Source organism: Macaca nemestrina, chromosome 20 (assembly GCF_043159975.1).
Source record: "Macaca nemestrina isolate mMacNem1 chromosome 20, mMacNem.hap1, whole genome shotgun sequence".
Taxonomy (NCBI): Eukaryota; Metazoa; Chordata; class Mammalia; order Primates; family Cercopithecidae; genus Macaca; species Macaca nemestrina.
Window position 1 is genome coordinate 15,627,131 of NC_092144.1, and position 20,626 is coordinate 15,647,756.

Consider the following 20,626-nt stretch of genomic DNA (forward strand, 5'->3'; position numbering starts at 1 on the left):
ATGAGCCACTGAACCCAGCAATGAAAACTTACCAAATTTGTTGAAAAGCATAATTTACAGATTGAAGAAGCTGAGCAAAGCCTAAACAGTATAAACACCAAGAAAACTACACCCAGAAACTTCAAAAACTACTGAAAACCAAAGATAAAGAGAGAATCTTGAAAGTAGCCAGAGAAAAACCATCTATTACATACAGGATAACAATGAAAGAATACTCCTCTCCACCGGGCGCGATGGCTCACACCTGTAATCCCAGCACTTTGGGAGGCTGAGGCGGGTGGATCATGAGGTCAGGAGATCGAGACTATCCTGGCTAACATGGTAAAACCCTGTCTCTACTAAAAATAAAATAAATTAGGTAGGCATGGTGGTGGGCGCCTATAGTCCCAGCTACTTGGGAGGCTGAGGCAGCAGAATGGCGTGAACCCGGGAGGTGGAGCTTGCAGTGAGCTGAGATTGCGTCACTGCACTCCAGCCTGGGCAACAGAGCAAGACTCTGTCTCAAAAAAAAAAAAAAAAAAAAAAAAAACTCCTCTCATCAAGGACAATGGAGGCTGGAAGGCAGTGGAAAAACACGCTAAAAGTGCTAAACGAACAAACAAAAGCCCAACAACCTACATCAAATGCAACGTCCTTCAAGAATGACAACAGGCCTGGCACAGTGGCTCATGCCTGTAATTGCAGCACTTTGGGAGGATGACACGGGCAGATCACTTGAGTTCAGGAGGTCAAGACCAGCCTGGCCAACATGGTGAAACTCCGTCTTACTAAAAATACAAAAATTAGCCAGAAATCCCTTGAACCTGGGAGGCAGAGGTTGCAAAAAAAAAAAAAGAGTAACAGCCGGGTACAGTGACTCAAGCCTGTGATCCCAGCACTTTGGAGGGGCTGAGGGAGGAGGATTGCTTGAGCCTAGGAGTTTGAGACCAGCCTGACCAACATATAGAGATCCAATCTCTACAAAAAATAAAAAATTAGCTGGGTGTGGAGGTACATGCCTGTGGTCCCAGCAACTTGGGAGGCTTAGGTGGGAGAATTGCTTGAGCCCAGGAGGTTGAGGCTGCAGTGAGCCAAGATCACACCACTGCACTTCAGCCTGAGCAACAGAGTTAGACTCTGTTTCAAAAATAAAAACAAAAAAGGGACAATACAGTCGATTTGCACTATAAGAAGCGCTAAAGAAAGTTCTTTAGGCTGAAGGAAAATGATAATGGAGGGAAATCCACTCTTCAGAAAGAAATGAAGAGTATCAGAAACGGTACATATGTGGGTAAAACTAAATGGCTACTTTTTTCCTTTTTCTTTAAAATAACCACAATGGATTACTGCAAAAATTATAAGGGTCTTATGGAGTTTCTAATGTATTTAGATGTATGATATTCACATGACGGCTATAACATAAGACACGCTGGCTGTAAGGGTGGGTGGACAAATGGTTGCAATTTTCTACATTTTACATGAGATAATACAATACTAACCTCAAGTAGACTATGAAAAGTTAAAACTGTACACGGTATTTCCTAAGCAACCTCTAAACAATCATTAAAAGAGGTATGATTAAAATAATAAAAGGCCAATAGATAGAATTCCAAAAAACATTCAAACAATCCAAAAGAAGCCAGGAAACAAAACATGGGATAAAAAGCAAGCAAATAATAAAATAGTAGACTTAAACCATATCAATAATTACATTAAATGTTAATGGACTAAACATTCCATTTACAAGGCAGGCACTTCTGACTGGATAAAAAAAAAAAAAAGCAAGTCGCAACACTACGCTAGTTACAAAAGACATCTATCAGTTTTAAAGACCCAGGTAAGTTGAAAGTAAATGGTTGAAAAATGATATATCATATAGTGAATAACATGAGGAGAATGAAGTGATAAAACAGACTTCAAGACAAAGAACATCACCAGAGATCAAATGGGAACCTTTTATAATGATAAAAAGGTTGTTGTGTCAGAAAGACACAACAATCATAAACATCTATGCACCTGACAGAGCTTCAAAATACACAAAGCAAAACTTGATCAAATTAAAGTGCAGTATGAACAATTCCACAATCATAGGAGAACGTTTAACACCTCTCTCTCAGCCATTGGTAGAACTAAAAAAGGAACAAACAATGAAGACACACATAATCTGAACACTATCAGGAAGCTCAACCTCGCTGCCATTTGTAGAACATTACACCCAACAACTAGATACACATTCTTCTCAAGTGTACATGGTTTGTTCACCAACATAGGCCATAAACAGCAACCCTTGATAAATGTGAAGGTATTGAAAACATACAGAAAATGTTCTCTAATAACAAATTGAATTAAAAATCAATAATAATAGTATTATAATAGACCTAGGAGAAGAAGCCAAGTGTCTGGAAATGAAACAACACACTTTTAAGTAATCCATGGGTAAACAGAATTCACAAGGGAAACTGGGAAACATCTCAAAACTGAATGGCAATGAAGAGACAAAGTACTCAAATATATGAAATACAGGTAAAGTAGTGCTTGCGGGAAATACGTTGCTTTAAATTTATACAGACGCTCCTTGACTTACCATGGGGTTACGTCCTGATAAACCTATTGTAATTTGAAAATATCTTAAGTCGAAAATGTACTTAATATCCCAATAAACCCATCATAAAGCAAAAAATCATAAGTCGAACCAACATAAATCCAGACACTCCTTGACTTATGATGGGACTGCATCTCAATAAAACTACTGTAAAATCAAAAAACTGTAAGTTGAACCATCGTAACTCAGGGACCGCCTGTACTAGAAAATGAAGTCTAAAATCAATGAATGAAGGTTGGAGCTTAAGACATTAGAAGAGCAAGGTAAACCCTAAATAAACAGGAGTAAGGAAATGGAAAAAATAGAAATAGAAAAGAGAAAATCAATGAAATAGAAAACAAGCAGTAGAGAAAAATGAAGCCAAAAGTTGGTTATGGAAAAGGTATGGAGAAGGTCAATGAAACTGGTAAACAAATCACCTATACCAGGAATGCTACAGGTCTTAAGGACGTTAAAAAGGGGCCAATAAGAAAACACTGCAAATGAATCGTTGCCTTCAAAGAGCTCCAAGTGTTAAAGACCAAAAGGTCCACAGGGAGTGAGGGAGGTGGGCACCAGGGCAGCAGGAGCCCTGAGGAGGAGGGATAAGTGCTCGTCTCTGAGCAGGCCCTGGGCCTGGGTTGCAGCCTAGAAAACAGAAAAAGGCTATGAAGCAAGCTCACTCCATCATTAAAATCCTCTCCTCCATCACCAGAGACTGCTTTTTTTGGTTTTGTTTTAAAATCCAAGTTGACAGCTATTTAACCCAATCTCTTAGGCATAATGTGCAAAACGCCCGGTGTCTGCCACGCCTGCGGATGGAAGCACAGGTGTGCTGGAGTTGGAAACTGGAGGGTCAGAGTTGGCTGATGCTCTCAGGAGACAACACCAGGCAAGGCAGTCGGGCTGAGACGCCTGCACTTACTCCTGCCGTGACAGGGGCACCCACCAAGGTGACTCTAAGGTCCCCACCAGTGCTGTGTGTTACAAGGACCGTGTGGGGTGGCCGGGGCTGTGCAAGTATGTGGTGCTTGTTTGATTTAGTCTTTTTTGGGAGATGAAGGGGCAGTGGAGGCAGATGACTAGAGTTGAGGGGTGGGGATGGGGATAGAGGAATAAGAACTGTGGGTGACATCCTCCTTGCCCTGATGTGGGGCCACTGGACAGCTGACTGAACCTTGGGGCTCACAGGCGAGTCACTGCAGTGACTAGGCCAGACAGCTCCCTCACTCAGCAGGAATGCAATCAGCCTGGGATACCAGCTCCCAGAGAACAGGCACCAAGGCCCATACTCGCAGGCACCACGTACACTCCACGAAGGGAAGGAGGCCTTCGGGAAGTGCCACCCTCACACACATAGAGCAGGCGTGCGGCTCTCCCAGGCAACGTCCCACCCCACTCACCTTCGAAGGTAAGGAAGGGTTTTTCATGAATGGGTCCGAGGTAAATGGGTCATTCTTTGTCTGTTTCTTGAAGAAGTCGTCGGTGGCAGAGCCACGGAATGGGTCACTTTCTTTGAAAGGGTCCCCTCCAAATGGATCTAGAAGGAAAAATGCCCCGTGAGTAAACATTATACCGAGTGAAAGAACCCAGGCATAAAAGGACACACCACAGAATGATGCCGTTTACATGGAATTCTAGAAAGGGAAGAACGCTAGTGATGGAAAATAGGGCAGTGGTGGCCAGGGCAGCCTGGGGAGAGGGTGGAGGGTGACAACAAACAGGCCTCAGGAATGACCGAAGTGTTCTCAAATCTCACACAACTGTGCATATTTGTTGAAACTCATCTTGTTACATAATAAAATAGGTGAATTTTGTTCTGTGTACATTATACCACTCAATAAAATTGACTTTAAAAATAGTAATATCCTGGCCAGGCATGGTGGCTCATGTCTGTAATCCCAACCCTCCAATCACTTTAGGAGACTGAGATAGGAGGACCATTTGAGGCCAGGAGTTCAAGACCAGCATGGGCAACACAGAGAGACCCCTGCTTGTAAAAACAAAAAAAATAAAAAGTTAGCCAGGTGTGGTGGCACGTGCCTGTAGCACCAGCTACTAAGGAGGCTGAGGCAGAAAGGCTGCTTGAGCCCAGGAGGTCAAGGCTGTAGTGAGCTATAATTGCACCACTGCACTCCAGCCTGGGCAACAGAGTTAAACCCTGTCTCTAAATAAATAATAATATATCCTGCAGGAGATGGATATAATAATAATAATAATAATAATAATGCAGGTAAATCCATAGAGACAGAAAATAGATTAGTGGGTGCCAGGGGTTGGGGGAGGGAACAGGGAGTGACTGCTGATGGGGATGGGGTCTCCTTTTGGGGGGATGAGAATGTTGTGGAACTAGGTGAAGGCAGGTGATCACTGCACAACACTGTGAGTGTGCTCAATACCACTGAAATGGATGCTTTAAAATAGTGACTTTTACGTTATATAAATTTCACCTGAAAAAAATAAATTGGTCAGGCATGGTGGCTCACGCCTGTCATCCCAGCACTTTGGGAGACCAAGGCAGGCAGATCACTTGAGGACAAGAGTTCGAGATGAGCCTGGACAACATGGTGAAACCCCGTCTCTACTAAAAATACAAAAATTAGCTGGGCATGGTGGAGGGCGCCCATAGTCCTAGCTACTCAGGAGGCAGGGGTTGCAGTGAGCCAAGATCACACCACTGCACTCCAGCCTGGGTAGCAGAGCAAGACTCCGTCTCAAAAAATAAAATAAATAAATAAATTAGCAGGCAATGTGATCCCACCACACTCCAGGGTGGGATGCAGGCAGTGACTGGACCTAGGGAGGGGAGCCACCTCCAGAAGGGAACGGGACCGAGGATGGGTGTAACATGGATGGACGGCCATCCTTCCCAGTTACATGGCTTCCATCCCGGTGTGTGTGGACACAAGTCCCGCCACGTAAAACTTCTGAGCCAGGACTGGACACAGTCTAAAGACTGGTCCAGGAAACACTGAACTTTACCTGTTGAAGTTGTCTGCTGTTCTGCAAAGGGGTCATTCTGGAACGGGTCGCCTGGGTGGGAGAGGAGAGAAATGCTTATTAGCTTTAGGGCATAGGACGCGGGCTGGGCCCTTGAACACAGCCACCCACCTGCCAGGCCTTTCGTTGCCTTCTACTCCTCCAACGTAGGGAGAGAATGTTATTTCCTTCTCTTGCCCTCGATAGAAATATTATTATTTCTATCCACCTGCCCTCGAAACCTTGGCAAATCAAAGAGGGGGACCTGGAGGAGGCAGCTGTTTCTGGCTGGAATGTTTAAGAGGAGAAGGAAGGTACTGGTGGCTGTCCCACACAGGCTGGAGTAGGGGAAGACACAGAGCGGGCTAGAATCCACTCCTCTCTTCCTATGCCGGGTTTCCTTTATCCCATCTGCCTGCCACCTCCCTGGGTAAGAGGACACAGGACCCTGGGCTGTCCCTCACTTCACCACCAGCCCTGCAGCAATGAGGCGGTGGCACCCCTGGGCGTCAGGGGCTGCTGGATTCGCCTCTCAGACCTGGCAGGCTTCAACTCCAAGCTGAAGCTCAAACTTCCACTGTTCTCTCCCCACCTCAGTGTTTTTCTCAGAAATGTACAGAGAGCCTTCCTCCTGGAAATACTGTTTTGCTCTGAAACATGGAGATAAATTAGGACATCTTGTTTCCGGAATTCTTAGTTATTCTTGATTCAGGTGTGGCTCTGGATAGACTCCTAAAATTATCCAGACCTTACGTTTATGTAGGAACCCATGGTTTGCCAGGTACTTTCATGATCATTACTAGCTCTGATTATTTTATCAACCCTGTGAGGTGAGCAAGGAGCAAATTTATTAACCTGCTGAGGGGTGAGGAAATTGAAGTACTGAAGAGTTGAAGGGGACTGGCCAAGCTGCTTTCAAATGTGGGTCTTGTGGTGAGCTTGGAACGCTTCCCACTGTGTCTCGATGCCTTGGCTCTCTGGTTAACAGGGTGGGATAAGAAGCTTAAAAGGCATTCCTGCCGGGCGCGGTGGCTCACACCTGTAATCCCAGCACTTTGTGGGGCTGAGGTGGCTGGATCACCTGAGGTCAAGAGTTCGAGACCAGCCTCGGCAACACGGTGAAACCCTGACTCTACTAAAAATACAAAAATTAGCCGGGTGGGGTGATGGGCGCCTGTAATCCCAGCTACTCGGGAGGCTGAGGCAGGAGAATTGTTTGAACCCAGGAGGCGGAGGTTGCAGTGAGCCGAGATTGCGCCACTGCACTCCAGCCTGGGTGACAGCAAGAGTTCGTCTCCAAACAAAACAAAACAAAACAAAACAAAAAGGCATTCCTTTCCCCCTCCATTTCAGACTGTGGCATGTCCTTACTTTTCTAGCCCTTCAACCATTCTAAATTTGACAGAAAACACACAGTATTTCAATGAGAAAGTGGGTAGCAAGTGAGATACCTTTGAAGGGATCAGCTCCCTTAAATGGGTCAGATTTGAAGGGGTCTTCTGTCTGGAAAGGATCCGGATGCAGCTCTTGCGTGTTGTTGCTAAATAACAAGGCTTTATTTTTGAAAGGATCATCCTATAATTTTGTGAAGAAACAGGACAAGGATTTGATTATTTCTGAGTTAAAGCAAAGGACGGAATTCCATACTTAACTCACATTTCCACTTTGAGTAGCATGACCCTAAAAAGAATGATTCAGCCAGGAGTTCGACACTGGCCTGGGCAACATAGCAAAAGCCCATCTCTATAAAAACAAAAATTTAAAAATGTGGCCAGGCGCGGGCTCATGCCTGTAATCCCAGCACTCTGGGAGGCCAAAGCGAGCGGATCACCTGAGGTCAGGAGTTCAAGACCAGCCTGGCCAACATGGTGAAACCCTGTCTTTACTAAAAATACAAAAAATTAGCTGGGGGTGGTGGCAGGCACCTGTAATTGCAGCTACTTGGGAGGCTGAGGCAGGAGAACTGCTTGAACCCAGGAGGCGGAGGTTGCAGTGAGCTGAGATTGCGCCATTGCACTCCAGCCTGGGTGACAGAGTAAGTGAGATTCTGCCTCAAAAAAAAAAAAAAAAAAAAAAGGCCAGGTATGGTGGCATGTACCCATAGTCCCAGCTACTTGGGAGGCTGACTCACGAGATTGCTTGAACCCAGGAGGTGGAGGTTACAGTGAGCTACGATTGTGCCACTGCACTCCAGCCACAACAATGCAAGACCCTGTATCTTTAAAAAAATAAAGATCACTGAAGAAATATGAACTGGAGTGAATAATAATGTTCAATACTGGTTCATTGGTCGTGACGAATGTACTGTATGTGATGCGACTAACAGGAGGAACCAGGTGTGGGATATAGAGGAACTATGCACTATCTTGCAGTTTTTCTTTTTCTGAAACAGGGTCTCACTCTGTTGTCCAGGTTGGAGTGCAGTTGCATGCTCATGGCTTACTCCAGCCTTGACCATTTGGGCTCAAGTGATCCTCCCACATTGGTCTCCTGAGTAGCCGGGACTACAGGCGTGCACCACCAAGCCTGGCTAATTTTTATATTTCTTGTAGAAATGAAGTATCTCACTATGTTGCCAGGGCTGGTTTTGAACTCGTGAGCTCAGCTGATCCTCCCACCTCAGCCTCCCAGTGTGCTGGGATTATAGGCATGAGCCACCACACCTGGCCTATCGTCGCAATTTTTTCATAAATCTAAAAACTATTCTAAAATAAAAGTTCATTAAAAAATCATTGAGTGGAAGCAACTTCAATGTCCATCGATGAATGAATGGATAAACGAAATGGAAAAACAAAATTTTTTTCTGAGTCAGAAAAAAATAATGAATTTGGAAATGTCATCAAGAAAATTGTAAAGAGCCACACAACAGAATCTGATCCAGCCTTCAAAAGGAAGCAAATTCTGACACATGCTCCAACATGGAAGAACCTTGAGGACAGGATGCTGAGTGAAATAACAGTCACAAAACGATGCACAAGGTATGACTCCTCTTCTATGAGGACCATAGAGCCATCACGTTCACAGTGACAAAGTAGAACAGTAGTTGCCAGGGGCTGTGGGTAGGGGGATGGGGAGTGGGTATTTCATGGGGATGAAAACGTTCTAGAGCTGGGTTCCACAACAATGTGAATACACCTAACACTACCGAACTATACACTTAAAGACAGTGAAGATGGTCAAGTTTATGTCTTTTTTTTTTTTTTTGAGACAGAGTTTCACTCTTGTCACCCAGGCTGGAATGCAGTGGCACAATCTTGGCTCACTGCAACCTCCACCTCCCAGGTTCAAGTGATTCTCCTGCCTCAGCCTCCCGAGTAGCTGGGATTACAGGCGCACGCCACCATGCCCAGCTAATTTTTGTATTTTTAGTAGAGACGGGGTTTCACCATATTGAGCAGGCCAGTATTGAACTCCTGACCTCAAGTGATCCACCAGCCTCGGCCTCCCAAAGTGCTGGGATTACAGGTGTGAGTCACCATGCCCGGCCGTTTATGTCTATTTTACCTGAAATTTAAACAATATTTTTTTACCCACTGAGTCAGAAAAAAATAATACATTTGGAAATGCCATCAAGAAAACTGCAAAGAGTCACTCAACGACAGCAGCACAGGCCTCATTTCAAAGGTGTGACCTTCCTCAATCATCCTTTTCTCGGTGAGTATGTACCCAGGTGGGTATTTGAGAAAATGGAGTTTTCATACCAAGAAACATGCTGGTTGTTTCTGTGCTATGAGGAAATAAGTACTCATGCAGTTAGAATTACTAGAGCATACACAACGCTTTGCATTTTTTTTAAAGGTGTGTATTTCTAGAAACAAACAGGTTCGTTTAAACAAGAAGAAAAAAATATTTACTTTTGAAGAGCACATTTTTGTAGTGGGAAGTAGCCTGAAAAGGGTGGGTTTGTCATATACACGGGAACAATGCAGTTGGTTTAAATAAGGACTCTGTTTTAGTTAATAAAGACACACCCTCAGTGAAAACATGAATGTTTCACTGTGATATTAAAAAAACAGCACAACACCCTCACTGAATTTGGCACACACACTGGCATCCCTGTGTGGGGCTCACACACCAGTCCAGTATTCCAACCGACCAAAACAAAATCATTAAAAAGCTGGGGCTTCCACGAAAATAGGGACAAATGGTTTGGGGCAATGACATCAAAGGTTCAAAAGAAAGTTTCCTGGCAAGGCTGCCACCACTCTGGGGCAGCCAACTTAGGGGTGCAGGACAATTCTGAGAGGTACAGAGTTAAGACGAGCCACTGGTCCAGGCTGTGAATGAGTGAATTAGTGTGAGTGCTTCTTCCTCAGTCCCCGCTTCGGGAGAATGCACCCACATCCCTGCCATCTGATGAACACGGAATGGTTTTTCTTACCTGGGAAACATTAGCTGGAGCCTCCGACCACAGGGTTTTCCCAAGGTGGGGAAACCAAGCCAGGTTCTTAGACAAGTTAAGTACAGATGTCCACAAGCACCGCAGCTGGAGACAGTGCTGAGTGGACGTCAGGTGCTGACCACCACAAGACACACACGCCCAGCGAGCATCTGATGGGGTTCTCGGACGCAGACAAAGATGGAGAAGTCCTACTCTAAGGAGGCCAGGAGGCCCACGTGGAAACTCCACCTCTCACACTGCTCCATGGAAGGAGGAATGTATTTGTTCCAGAAGAAAGAGAGGGATCATGACCTGGATAAAGCAGCGAGTTAAGAATGCCAGTCTGACCTCAGAAGGAAAGCTTCTATTTAGTTTGTTTGTTTTTAAAGGTAGGATCTCACTGTGCTGCCCAGGCTGGAGGGCAATGGCTATTCAATCAGCATGGGAGTTTTGACCTGCTCCGTTTCTGATCAGGGCAGGTTTACCTCTCCTTAGGCGACTGGTGGTCCCCTGCTCCCAGAAGGTACTGTACTGATGACTTAGTGTAGACACCCAATGAGCATAGCACACTACAGCCCAGAACTCCCAGGCTCAAGGATCCTCCTGCCTCAGCCTCCCAAGTAGCTGGGCCTACGGGCACTCGCCACCATGCCTGGCTCTATTTAGTTTTTCATTGGCATTTATTTATAAGGTTTTCTTTTTTTTCAGTGTTTTCAGTCATCACTTGGAAGACTTCCAAATAACAGTTAACAATGGCAGAAAAGAGACTTAAGGTTCTGGGAACGCAGGTTGCAAGCCCCCTGCACTGATAGTCAGGCCTGCAATCCCTTTCTCAGGAGTCACTGGCCTGAAACCACAATCACTCCTTCCCCTTCTAAGGGGAAGCCTGAGACCCCAGCAGGATTCAGGAGGTCAGGGTACCTAAAGGTGGTTTTGATTCCATTGCACAGAATCAGAGTGGGAAATGGGATTTCCCTGTTACAAAGATACCATCAATTCTACCCCCTGCAGACCACCTACCAAGGAGAAAAGACCCATCTGCCAACTTGGGGGACACGAGTACAGCAGACAAAGGCCAGGATGAATGACACGGCCCTTCGCAGAGATGTAGTATCTTGAACAAGTTCAGCAACCAGTGTGAAGTAGTGCCCTTCTTAGGAAATACACATGGTAACTCTGAAAGGGGGCTCAAGAAGCTTCTGTGACATTCCTGCCTTTAGAGGAGTGCTGGGCAGCAGGGGTGTGCTGGGAATCAGTTCTCTCAGAAAAAAGCCCTGGTTTAGAGCTTCTGCCAATTCCTGTGGTATAAACAGTCTCACTGTGGTTGATTTCAAGTTTCCAAGCAACCAGCTCACAAGTTCCTGTTTTTTGTTTTTTGGGGTTTTTTTTAAGAGATTGAGTCTCGCTGTGTCACCCAGGCTGGAGTGCAGTGGCACACCTGGCCTCAAGCAATCCTCCCACCTCAGCCTCCCAAAGGACTGGGATTACAGGTGTGAGCCACTGTGCCCGGCCAGTTTCTATTTAATAATCGGTTCTGGAAAGTCAATAAAAACTGGCTCCAGCATGCCACTGGGGCTGGATGTGACAGATGATCCAACCTTTCTTAATCTGTCCTCAGTAAGACCTAAGTCTGGGATGACTTATTAGCTTCTCTCTACAAGTTGATTGGATGGTGAGCAAGAGGCCAATATTCTCATAATCAGATGAGAGACAAGAAATAAATATGGTTTTAAGAACCCTGACTTTGGCGGGGTGCCGTGGCTCACGCCTCTAATCCCAGCATTTGGGGAGGCCGAGGCGGGCGGATTGCCTGAGGTCGGGAGTTTGAGATCAGCCTGGGCAACACTGCAAAACCTCGTCTCTACTAAAAACACAAAAATGAGCTGGGTGTGGTGGCACGTGCCTGTAGTCTCTGCTACTTGGGAGGCCGAGGCAGGAGAATCACTTGGACCCAGGAGGCCGAGGTTGCAGTGAGCTGAGATCGTGCCACTGCACTCCAGTCTGGGAGACAGAGTAGAGACACTCAGTCTCAAAAAAAAGAAACAAACCAAAAACCCTGACTTTTGAGATAAAGTCACACTGCGTGAGTTTCACATGGAATTTAGTAACTTGAGTAGAACTGTCCAAACATAGGAAGTTTCAGATGTACCACTGTGGATACACTATTCTTAGGGACTTAAAATCCCCAACTTCAACCCACAAGGGAGAACTAAGGCACCTCTCCCTCAGCTCTGAAGCAGTCTTGAAGGGTTCAGGAGTAAACAAAAATCTCTCTTCCAAGTATTTATTAAGAAATAGAAACAAGTCAGAAAAATGCTTTAAAAACTGTATTTGTACAACAAGATAAAGACAGTTTTTCTTTCGGACGCTGGTTGCAAATTTCCATGTAACATATCTTATATCTACATTCCCAAAGTAATTGTCTCTCATGTAACCTTTGCCCTGCCCAAAAGATGAACAAAAATAACAAGAAAGGTAAAAATCTGTCTTTGGAGTTGGGGGAATCACTGGCCTCTTGCAAACTGCCACTTCACTGCCAACTTTTATCCAAGAAAACCGGTTTCTAAAAACCTGCAAAAGGGACGTTGACGAGGAAGCTGTTCCCTGAACGAAGACTGAGCAGGACAAGCCAAAAGCAGTGCCAGGGGACAATGCCAGATGGGGAAAGTAGGAGCCGGGTTGTGAGGCGGAAACACACACGCCAAGAACAGTCAGGGAGCAAAGCGAGGAGTTCTGGCTTCTCGTAATTCATGAAGGATGAATGCTCATCGTTTAAATTTAGACGATAAAGCTGAAGATGACGGGCCCGGGGGCGGCTATGGAAGCCACCTCATTACGAGTCCACGAGAAAAGAGAGTATGGGAGGAAAGAGGGAGGCAGTACACCCAGTGTGGGCCAGACACAAGAGACAGATGAGCTCGCCAGCAGGGCCTTCCCAGCAGCCCAGGGGATGCGTGTGCTTCCCCATAAATCCTTGGGACTGAGGACTCGGCTGCTGAGAAGAGGAACAAGTCAAGCATTGAACATAAAGAGGCAAGTGTGGTGTTTAGAGAGCATGAGCGCTCACTCTTATTCCAGGGAGGAGGAGGAATCCATGACGAACACAGACCCAGGAGCAGAAGGGCTCCAGGGAGGAGCCCGGGGAGAGAGGGTGGCAGCACGGAGAGAGCTGCTCGAGGCAGCAGAGCACCAAGGAAACATCCAGACCGCGCGGCCCAGCCCATCCGCTCCCGCAACAGCACCAAGACAAAATGGGAAGCCGCATGTCCCCAGGTTCGAGGCTGCAGGGGCAGACTCTGGCATGAACAGGGGGGATGTGACCACCTAGGAAAAGATCACACCTGTCTTGGTATCAGGGGCTCGAGATCTCTCAAAAATCTAGGGGGCCAACAGTCCCCTGCCCCAGGCCTGATCACAACTCTAAGGTCATGAGATGGGAGTAAAGTGCAGAGGTTTTTAAACATAATCAAAATTTCAGGAGAGGCCAATTCTTAGTTGAAACAGGAACACCCTGGGAGGGCTGCCTGCCATTATTTCCTCATCTTTAGCAACACATTTGCTTTTCAAGGTGTTCCTTGTGGAAACACACATATACATAGACACATACCCCTCAGATGTCCCCTGCCCCCGATCAGTAGAATGTGGGGTTTCCACAATGAGTAGAAACGGATCCAATTTTGGTTAAGTTTGAGAAGCCCTCTGAATTTGGGTGGTTGGCCCAGTGTAATGCTGCCGCAGAGATGGAGCGCTTTCAAAACAGGTTTTGAAAGGATCCTGGCCTATCTTGGACTTTGTTCTGGAAGCCAGGATTCAGCATGGCCACCTGTGCCAGGCTGCGAGGCTTGGTGTGAACGCACAAAGTGGCAGCAAAACCAAGAGACAGCCGCCTGCGCTTGGATGGAACCAACGTTGGCCATGAACAGATCTGGCGGGTGGGATGTTCTGCTGTCACGCCCGGGGACCAGAGCCCCGTACTGTAATACATTTATTCAACCTTTACCATGGCTCCAAAACCGCCCCTCTCTGCCAGGGAGACGCCTTCGCTCAGGTCGGCCAGGTCGGTCAGGCTGGCGCCATGGGCTCCATCGAGCACCTGGTCATACTGCTCCAGGCTCCTGTGGGCCTCCTGGCGGCTTTCGTGCAGCTGGGAAAGTTTGCTCCTTGCCTGTGCAACAAAGACATCATCAGCATTAAACAGGGTCAGGAAAATATGTCAGGAAAGACTTTTTTTTTTAAGACACAGGGTCTCACTCTATTGCCCAGACTGGCGTGCAGTGGAGTGATCATAGCTCACTGTAGCCTTGAGCTCCTGGGCTCAGAAACTCCTCCTGCCTTAGCCTCCTGAGTAGCTGGGACTACGGGCGCACATCACCACCTATATTTTTGGGCAACATACCGAGGCCCCATCTCTACAAAAAATGTATCTTTTGTAGAGATGGGGTCTCACTATGTTGCCCAGTCTGGTCTTGAACTCCTGGCCTCAAGTGATCCTCCTGCCTCCTAAAGTACTGGGATGACAGGTGTAAGGCACTGCACTGAGCAAAGCAACATATCTTTGCTCCTGACACCCAACTACAAACTCTAAGGGTTAGAAAGCACTGAAAGTAATCCTACAGATATTAACCATAAAGCACAAGAAAAGGCAGTAAATCTCTGAGCAGTCCATGTTTATGATCAACTGTGGCCTATAAACTGGCTAACAGAGCACAGAGAGAGACCGGTTCAATTGGGAAAGGAAGTGTGCCTGGCCACTCCCAAACAGGCCGAGGGCCCGTGTCACAACCACTCTGCAGACTGGATGCCCAGGGCCAGGACAGAGGCCTTCAACTACTGCCCACAGGAGAGCAGAGAAAGGCAAAAGCTGCAGGCCACGAGAAGCCAGCACCACCCTGGACTGGGAGGAGGGTGGGGGCACCCCAGACAGCTTCGAGAATGGGGGTCCTGCATGGTGCGATGCTCCAGGGTGGTGCCTCCTGAACACACCAGTGACTGCAGAGGACATCTGTTCTCTTGCCCAGGGACAAAGGAGTCATCTCTCTGACTTTGTCCCTCTTGTTTGTGTGAGGACCAGGCTGGAAGGAACCCCAAGGTCTCTCCAAATGAGTCATTAATTAAACGTTCCCACCCCGCCCCGCCTACTCCCTGAAGATGCTGTGTGCTCAGGAAAGGAAAGTGAACTCCTCCAGGCAATGCCAACACCCTCTGGAACATGCCCTGGGGAGTTCTTGGCAGGCCAGCACCACGGCCTCCCAAAAGAGACCTTCACTAAGTAACAAGGGTGAGAGCAAAGGAGTCCAGCAGTGGCAGCCTCAGCTCTTGGGGCTCGCTGGTCCATGGCATGTGGCAGGGACCCGGCTCCACAGAAGCACCTGGTTGATTTCGTCTTGCGTTGACTTCAGGGACTTGATAATGGTTTCCAGCTGGACTCGCCCGGCCTGAATGCTCTGCTCCAGCTGGGTTTCCTCCTGCTGCAATCGGTTCAGCTCCGACTTGGCTCGGTTCAGATCGTCTTCCTGGGACTTTAAGTCCGATTCCTGAGACTGGATTTGCGTTTTCAATGATGAGATCTGAAATGAGATGTTAAAAGATGTTAAAGGGATTCACAGTGCATGATGAAATGGGACTCCGAGAAAGAACTCATAGCCCCCATCCCTGAAACAAGCTAACCCAGGGAGGCGGACACCTAACCCAGGCCCAGACACCTGGCTTCCTTACAGGCCTCTTTCCACACTCAAAACAGAGACACAGAAAAGGCAGACGGGCTCCTCCCGCTGTGGCTAATGGAAGATCACTTTGGAATAATGAGGGGCATGACCAAGCATGAACGATCTGTCCATGACCCGGGAGACTGAGCGTCCCCATAGTTTTCTGAGGTTGCAGCCTCTGGAATCTGTGTGGAGCCTCAGAGACACCCGAGGAGGGGAGACAGGCACCCTGGAACTCCCTGTGTTGTGGGGCACAGGCGGGTGGGGTGTGTTCAGGGCACAGGTTCACAGGGACCAAGGCCATTCACATATACAACCTGACTTCTAGGAGCACGGCGGGTGGCCAGGAAGTCAAGCCTCTGGTGCTCGGACACTTCTGCGTGGTATTTGGAGCAACTCTATTGACCCAGTAGGATGTCTAAGTGTTGTGTTCTCAGGTAACATGAGCGCAGGGGAGCCCTCGGGAACCCCTGCCCATGCGCAGGGCGCTGCCCCGGACGTGGCTGGGACCCACCATCTGAGTCTCGTCCTGGCACTTCTGCCGAACATCACTCAGCATGTCTCGGAGCTTGGCCTTCTGCTGGTCCATCTCGTCCAGGCGGTCTTGAGCATCCTGTTTCTGAGCCTCAAGCTCCTGCAAACTGCTTGTTTCCCGGTCTAGGTCATTTTGTAATTCCTAGGGAGGAGTTGCAGGGATTTACGTGAGGATGGGAAAAATGAAGCATGTTCAAGATAACAGGAGGGCAGCCTGGGCCAGAAGCCCCAGGGAAGCCTCCGAAACCACGTGGCAGGACCGTGCTCAGGGCCAGCATTCCGTGCACACCCACGGCCAATGTGTGCCTCTTGGGCTGGAGGCCCGGGTCCACTCTCTCAACAGCTCCCTCAGCAGGTATTTCTCGATGGCCTAACAGGCCAGGTGCCAGAGAAGGGGCTGGGTCCCCGTGAGAAAAAGGCCCCAGCTCCCGGATGACTGTGGAGGGGAACATCACCCAAACACAAATAAACGAGGACAAGTGGCACCAAGGGGGTCACAGGGAAACTGCAGTCACACCTTGTGGGCAGGGAAGATGCCCACAAAAGCAACATTTAGGGTGGTGCCAACAGGTGAGCAGGTGTCAGGCAGGGGAAGGGCCAGGGGCAGAGCCTGGTGGAGGGAACCACAGGGGCCCTGAGGTGGGGGGATGTCGCACTCCAGTTGGAGCAAAAGGGAACGGGCCGAGCCATCAGAGGCTGCACCCCACAGGCCACACCAAGGAGATGGTGCTGGGCTCTGCAGTGGGGAGGTGGGATGTGCAAGCGTGGGAGGCAGGACATCATGATTCTGTTTCTGAAGCTCTCTCTGACCCCGTGGGATGGATCCAGATGGTCAGCCCGAGGCTCTACCGCCCCATGATTCCACTTCCAAGAAAAGCATCCTGGAGGCATATGACATGTGCAGAGGCACACAATGTCTTTGACAGCAAAATCCGTAAACAATGCAGATGTCCATGAGGTACTGGCTGGAAGGTTCCAGCACAGCCCACACTGTGGGACGCTCCTTGGCCATGGAAGAGGATGGCGCCAGGTGCTCTGCCTTACAGTAGGACAAGAGCACATTGCATTTGTGTGAACAGGAAGGGGAGGGTATGCCTTTCTGGAAGGCCCCCACCCCAAGGAGCTCATAAACAGCACCTCCAGGGATGGGGGCACCCAAGGAGAGGGCAGAGGCTTCTCACCTCCTGATTTTCAACTGTGCAAATGCATTATCTGTCTTTAAGATAAATAACCAAAGCTGAAATAGCACAAACGGGCATTGTGAGAAGCCCCCTCCCTCCAGCTGCCACGTGGAGCATGATACAAGGGGCTATCAGGACGCAGGAACTGCAGGGGCCTCGTGTGGGGTCCAGGGAGAGGCAGCGGCAGCCGGGGCCTGAGCAAGGTGGTGGTCATGAGAATGGACAGGACGGGTGGGTTTGCGGGGAGCCATGGCTGGGCGGTGGGGCTGAATCCCAGAGCCGGTCTGGGCTGCTGGGGTGGCTGGTGCCTTAAGATAAGAAAACCAGAGGTGGCCCGGGGTCTCCTCACTACAGGGACAAAGACGTCATGGCACTTCCCTGCTTCAATGGGCAAATCATGCCTCAGGAAGCTGGGGTGTCCGCTCCCCAGCCTCCCTGCCTCTGGCCTTTCACTTGAGGGCTGGATCTGGAGGGGACAATCAGGGTCACTTCTGGACATGTTCGACAGGAAACTCGGGAGAAAGACTCCAGCCAGTGTGCCAGGAAGGGAAGATGCTGGAAACACAGTCAGGCGTGTCAGCATCAAGGTGGTATTTAAACATGTGGGAATGGGTGAGGTGTCCAGTGGGAGGCACGGGGAGAGCCTGAGGTAGCCCAATGCTCCAAGCGATGCTCCCACCAGGGATGGAAGCCTCTAGAACCTCCTAAGTAAAACCCTGGCCCCACCACCGGGTAACGCTGGCAGCAACTCCCTGATGTCCTGGGCCTCAGGGTTCTAGTTAGGGCCACACTGGCTCCTTCCAGGCCACAGCCCATGGCTCCAGGACACCAGAGGCTCCAATGCCTTTGGCCTGCCCAGAGAAGGTCCCTCCTTTACGTCCCCCTCAAACCAAAGATGACAAAATGTGTATACCACACACTTCATGCACAGAGCAGAGAATATTTGCCCAGAAGAGGCATGACAGGAGGACAAGAGGGAACTCACTGGCCACGTGCCATGTACTGAATGTCTGCTGTTGAAATTCTCACCCCCAAGATGATGGTATTAGGTGTGGGGCCTCTAGGAGGTGATTAGGTCATAAGGGTTCAGCCCTTGTGAGTGGGATTAGTGGCCTTATAAAAGAGGCCCCTGAGAGCTGCCTCAATCTTTCCACTGAGTGAGGACACAGCAAGAAGGTGCTGCCTATGAACCAGGAAGTGGGTCCTCACCAGATGCTGAATCTGCAGGCCCCCTGATCCTGGACTTCCCAGCCCCGTGAACTGCGAGCAGTAAACTTCTGTTGTTTATAAACCACCCAGTGCATGGTGTGCTGTTATGGCAAGCTGAATGGACTAAGACACACACGACATGTCAGTGTCTGCAGTGACAAAGGTGCTCAGGGTACCTCACCATTTCTCTAAGAGGGTTCTCACAGTCTAAATCCCTCCTCAGAAGCTCCTGCCCTACTCACTCTTGGCTCTCCCTTACCTTTCTTCTCCCTGCTCCCCAGCATTTTCTTTTTTTCTTTTGAGACAGAATCTCACTCTGTCACCCAGGCTGGAGTGCAGTGGTGCAGTCTCAGTTCACTGCAACCTCCGCCTCCTGGGTTCAAGGGATTCTCAGGCCTCAGTCTCCCAAGTAGCTGGGACTACAGGTGTACACCACCACGCCCAGTGGTTGGTTTTTTTTTTTTTTTTTTTTTTGATTTTTAGTATAGACTGGGTTTCACCATGTTGGGCCAGGTTGGTCTTGAACTCCTGGCTTCAAGTGATCATCCGGCCTTGGTCTCCGAAAGTGCTGGGATTACAGGTGTGAGCCACCGTGCCCAGCCTTCTTTTCCTCTCCTTGATTCTTGCTTTCTCCCTCCCTGATATATAAATCAATAAAACTGAAATACACAATTGTTTAAACCTTGCTGGGTAATTTTTTGCACATAGTTTCTCCTGCATTTAGGAAACTGAGCTGCAGTTTCCTTCAGGGCAGTCTCTGTCTTCCCCCTTCATTGAAAAAGGTCATTGTTCAGTCAGGCCACAGCGCAGCCAACCTCCGTGACGTGACAACTCCTGGATTCCCCTAGACACTAGTGGAGACCCTAGGCCAGAAGGGGTGGCTGCTGATGGGATGGGGCTGTGTCTCCAAAACCCTGAACTGAGGCATCAAGTCTAACAAGTTTGGGGGTGAACACTGAATAACTGAAACAGAGTTAGTTGTGGGAGTCAGGGGTGTGGGGTGGCCACATCTAAGGGGAGTAATGGATAAGGGAGGGGAAGATGGGAAGAGGGTTAGGGCCGGTGTTACCTGGACACCAGGTAACAATAGTGTGGAACTGAAGGAATCCGGACCTCATTCCGTAATGGAGAAGGAGCCACCGGAAAGTCCCAGAGGGACAAAGATCCACCAGCTCGAGGTTAGGAAGGGGAGCAAAGAAAAGACAAAAACAACCCCGAGAGGCCACGGAGTCCACACAATCCCTGTCAGAATCCCAGCTGGCTTCTTTGCAGAAACAGACCAGCTGATTCCAAAATTCATACGGGGCCAGGCACGGTGGCTCACGTCTATAATCCCAGCACTTTGGGAGGCCAAGGCAGGCAGATCACCTGAGGTCAGGTGTTTGAGACCAGCCTGGCCAACATGGTGAAACCCAGCCTCTACTAAAAATACAAAAATTAGCTGGGTGTGGTGGCACGCACCTGTATTCCCAGCTACTGGGGAGGCTGAGGCAGGAGAATCACTTGAACCCAGGAGGCAGAGGTTGCAGTGAGCTGAGACAGCATCACTGCACTCCGGCCTGGGCGACAGAGTGAGACGCTGTCTCAAGAAAAAAAAAAATCATATGGAAACACACGGGACCCAGAATAGCCACGACAATACCGACAGAGAAAAAAAAGATGGAGGATGCCCATTTCCTGATTTCAAAACTTCTACAGAGCTGCAGTAATCAAGCCAGTGATGTAGTGGCATGATGAGATGCAGATAGGTCAATGGGATAGAAATAAATGCACACAGCTACAGTAACTCATCCTTGACAAGGATGCCAGGGCCATTCAATGGGGGAAAGAAGAGTCTCTTCAACAAATGGCGCTGGCCCAGCATGGTGGCTCACACCTGTAATCCCAACACTTTGAGAGGCCAGAGTGGGAAGATCCCTAGAGGCCAGGTGTTTGAGATGAGCCTGAGCAACAGAGTGAGATCCTGTCTCTAAAAAAAACAAAGAAAAATGTTTTTGAATTAGCTAGGTGTGGCAGGGCACACCCTGTAGTCCTAGCTACTCAGGAAGCTGATACAGGAGAATCCCCTGAGCCCAGG

At 48.6% G+C, this 20,626-nt stretch overlaps 1 protein-coding gene across 14 annotated transcripts in view; it reads right to left on the reverse strand.

Annotated features, from left to right (window-relative positions):
• The window catches only part of LOC105492908 (epidermal growth factor receptor pathway substrate 15 like 1), a 127,216-nt gene that overhangs the window by 40,841 nt on the left and 65,749 nt on the right, over nucleotides 1-20,626 (reverse strand). For all 14 annotated transcript variants that reach the window (XR_011617356.1, XM_011760495.3, XM_011760363.2 and 11 more), the window contains 6 exons: nucleotides 16,140-16,301; nucleotides 15,290-15,487; nucleotides 13,921-14,085; nucleotides 6,991-7,114; nucleotides 5,543-5,593; nucleotides 3,964-4,100 (listed from right to left, as the gene is read on the reverse strand). Coding sequence is in view for 13 of the 14 variants with exons in the window: in XM_011760495.3 (XP_011758797.1) it covers nucleotides 3,964-4,100; nucleotides 5,543-5,593; nucleotides 6,991-7,114; nucleotides 13,921-14,085; nucleotides 15,290-15,487; nucleotides 16,140-16,301 (837 nt within the window). In the remaining variant the exon portion in view is untranslated. The remainder of the gene's footprint in view (nucleotides 1-3,963; nucleotides 4,101-5,542; nucleotides 5,594-6,990; nucleotides 7,115-13,920; nucleotides 14,086-15,289; nucleotides 15,488-16,139; nucleotides 16,302-20,626) is intronic.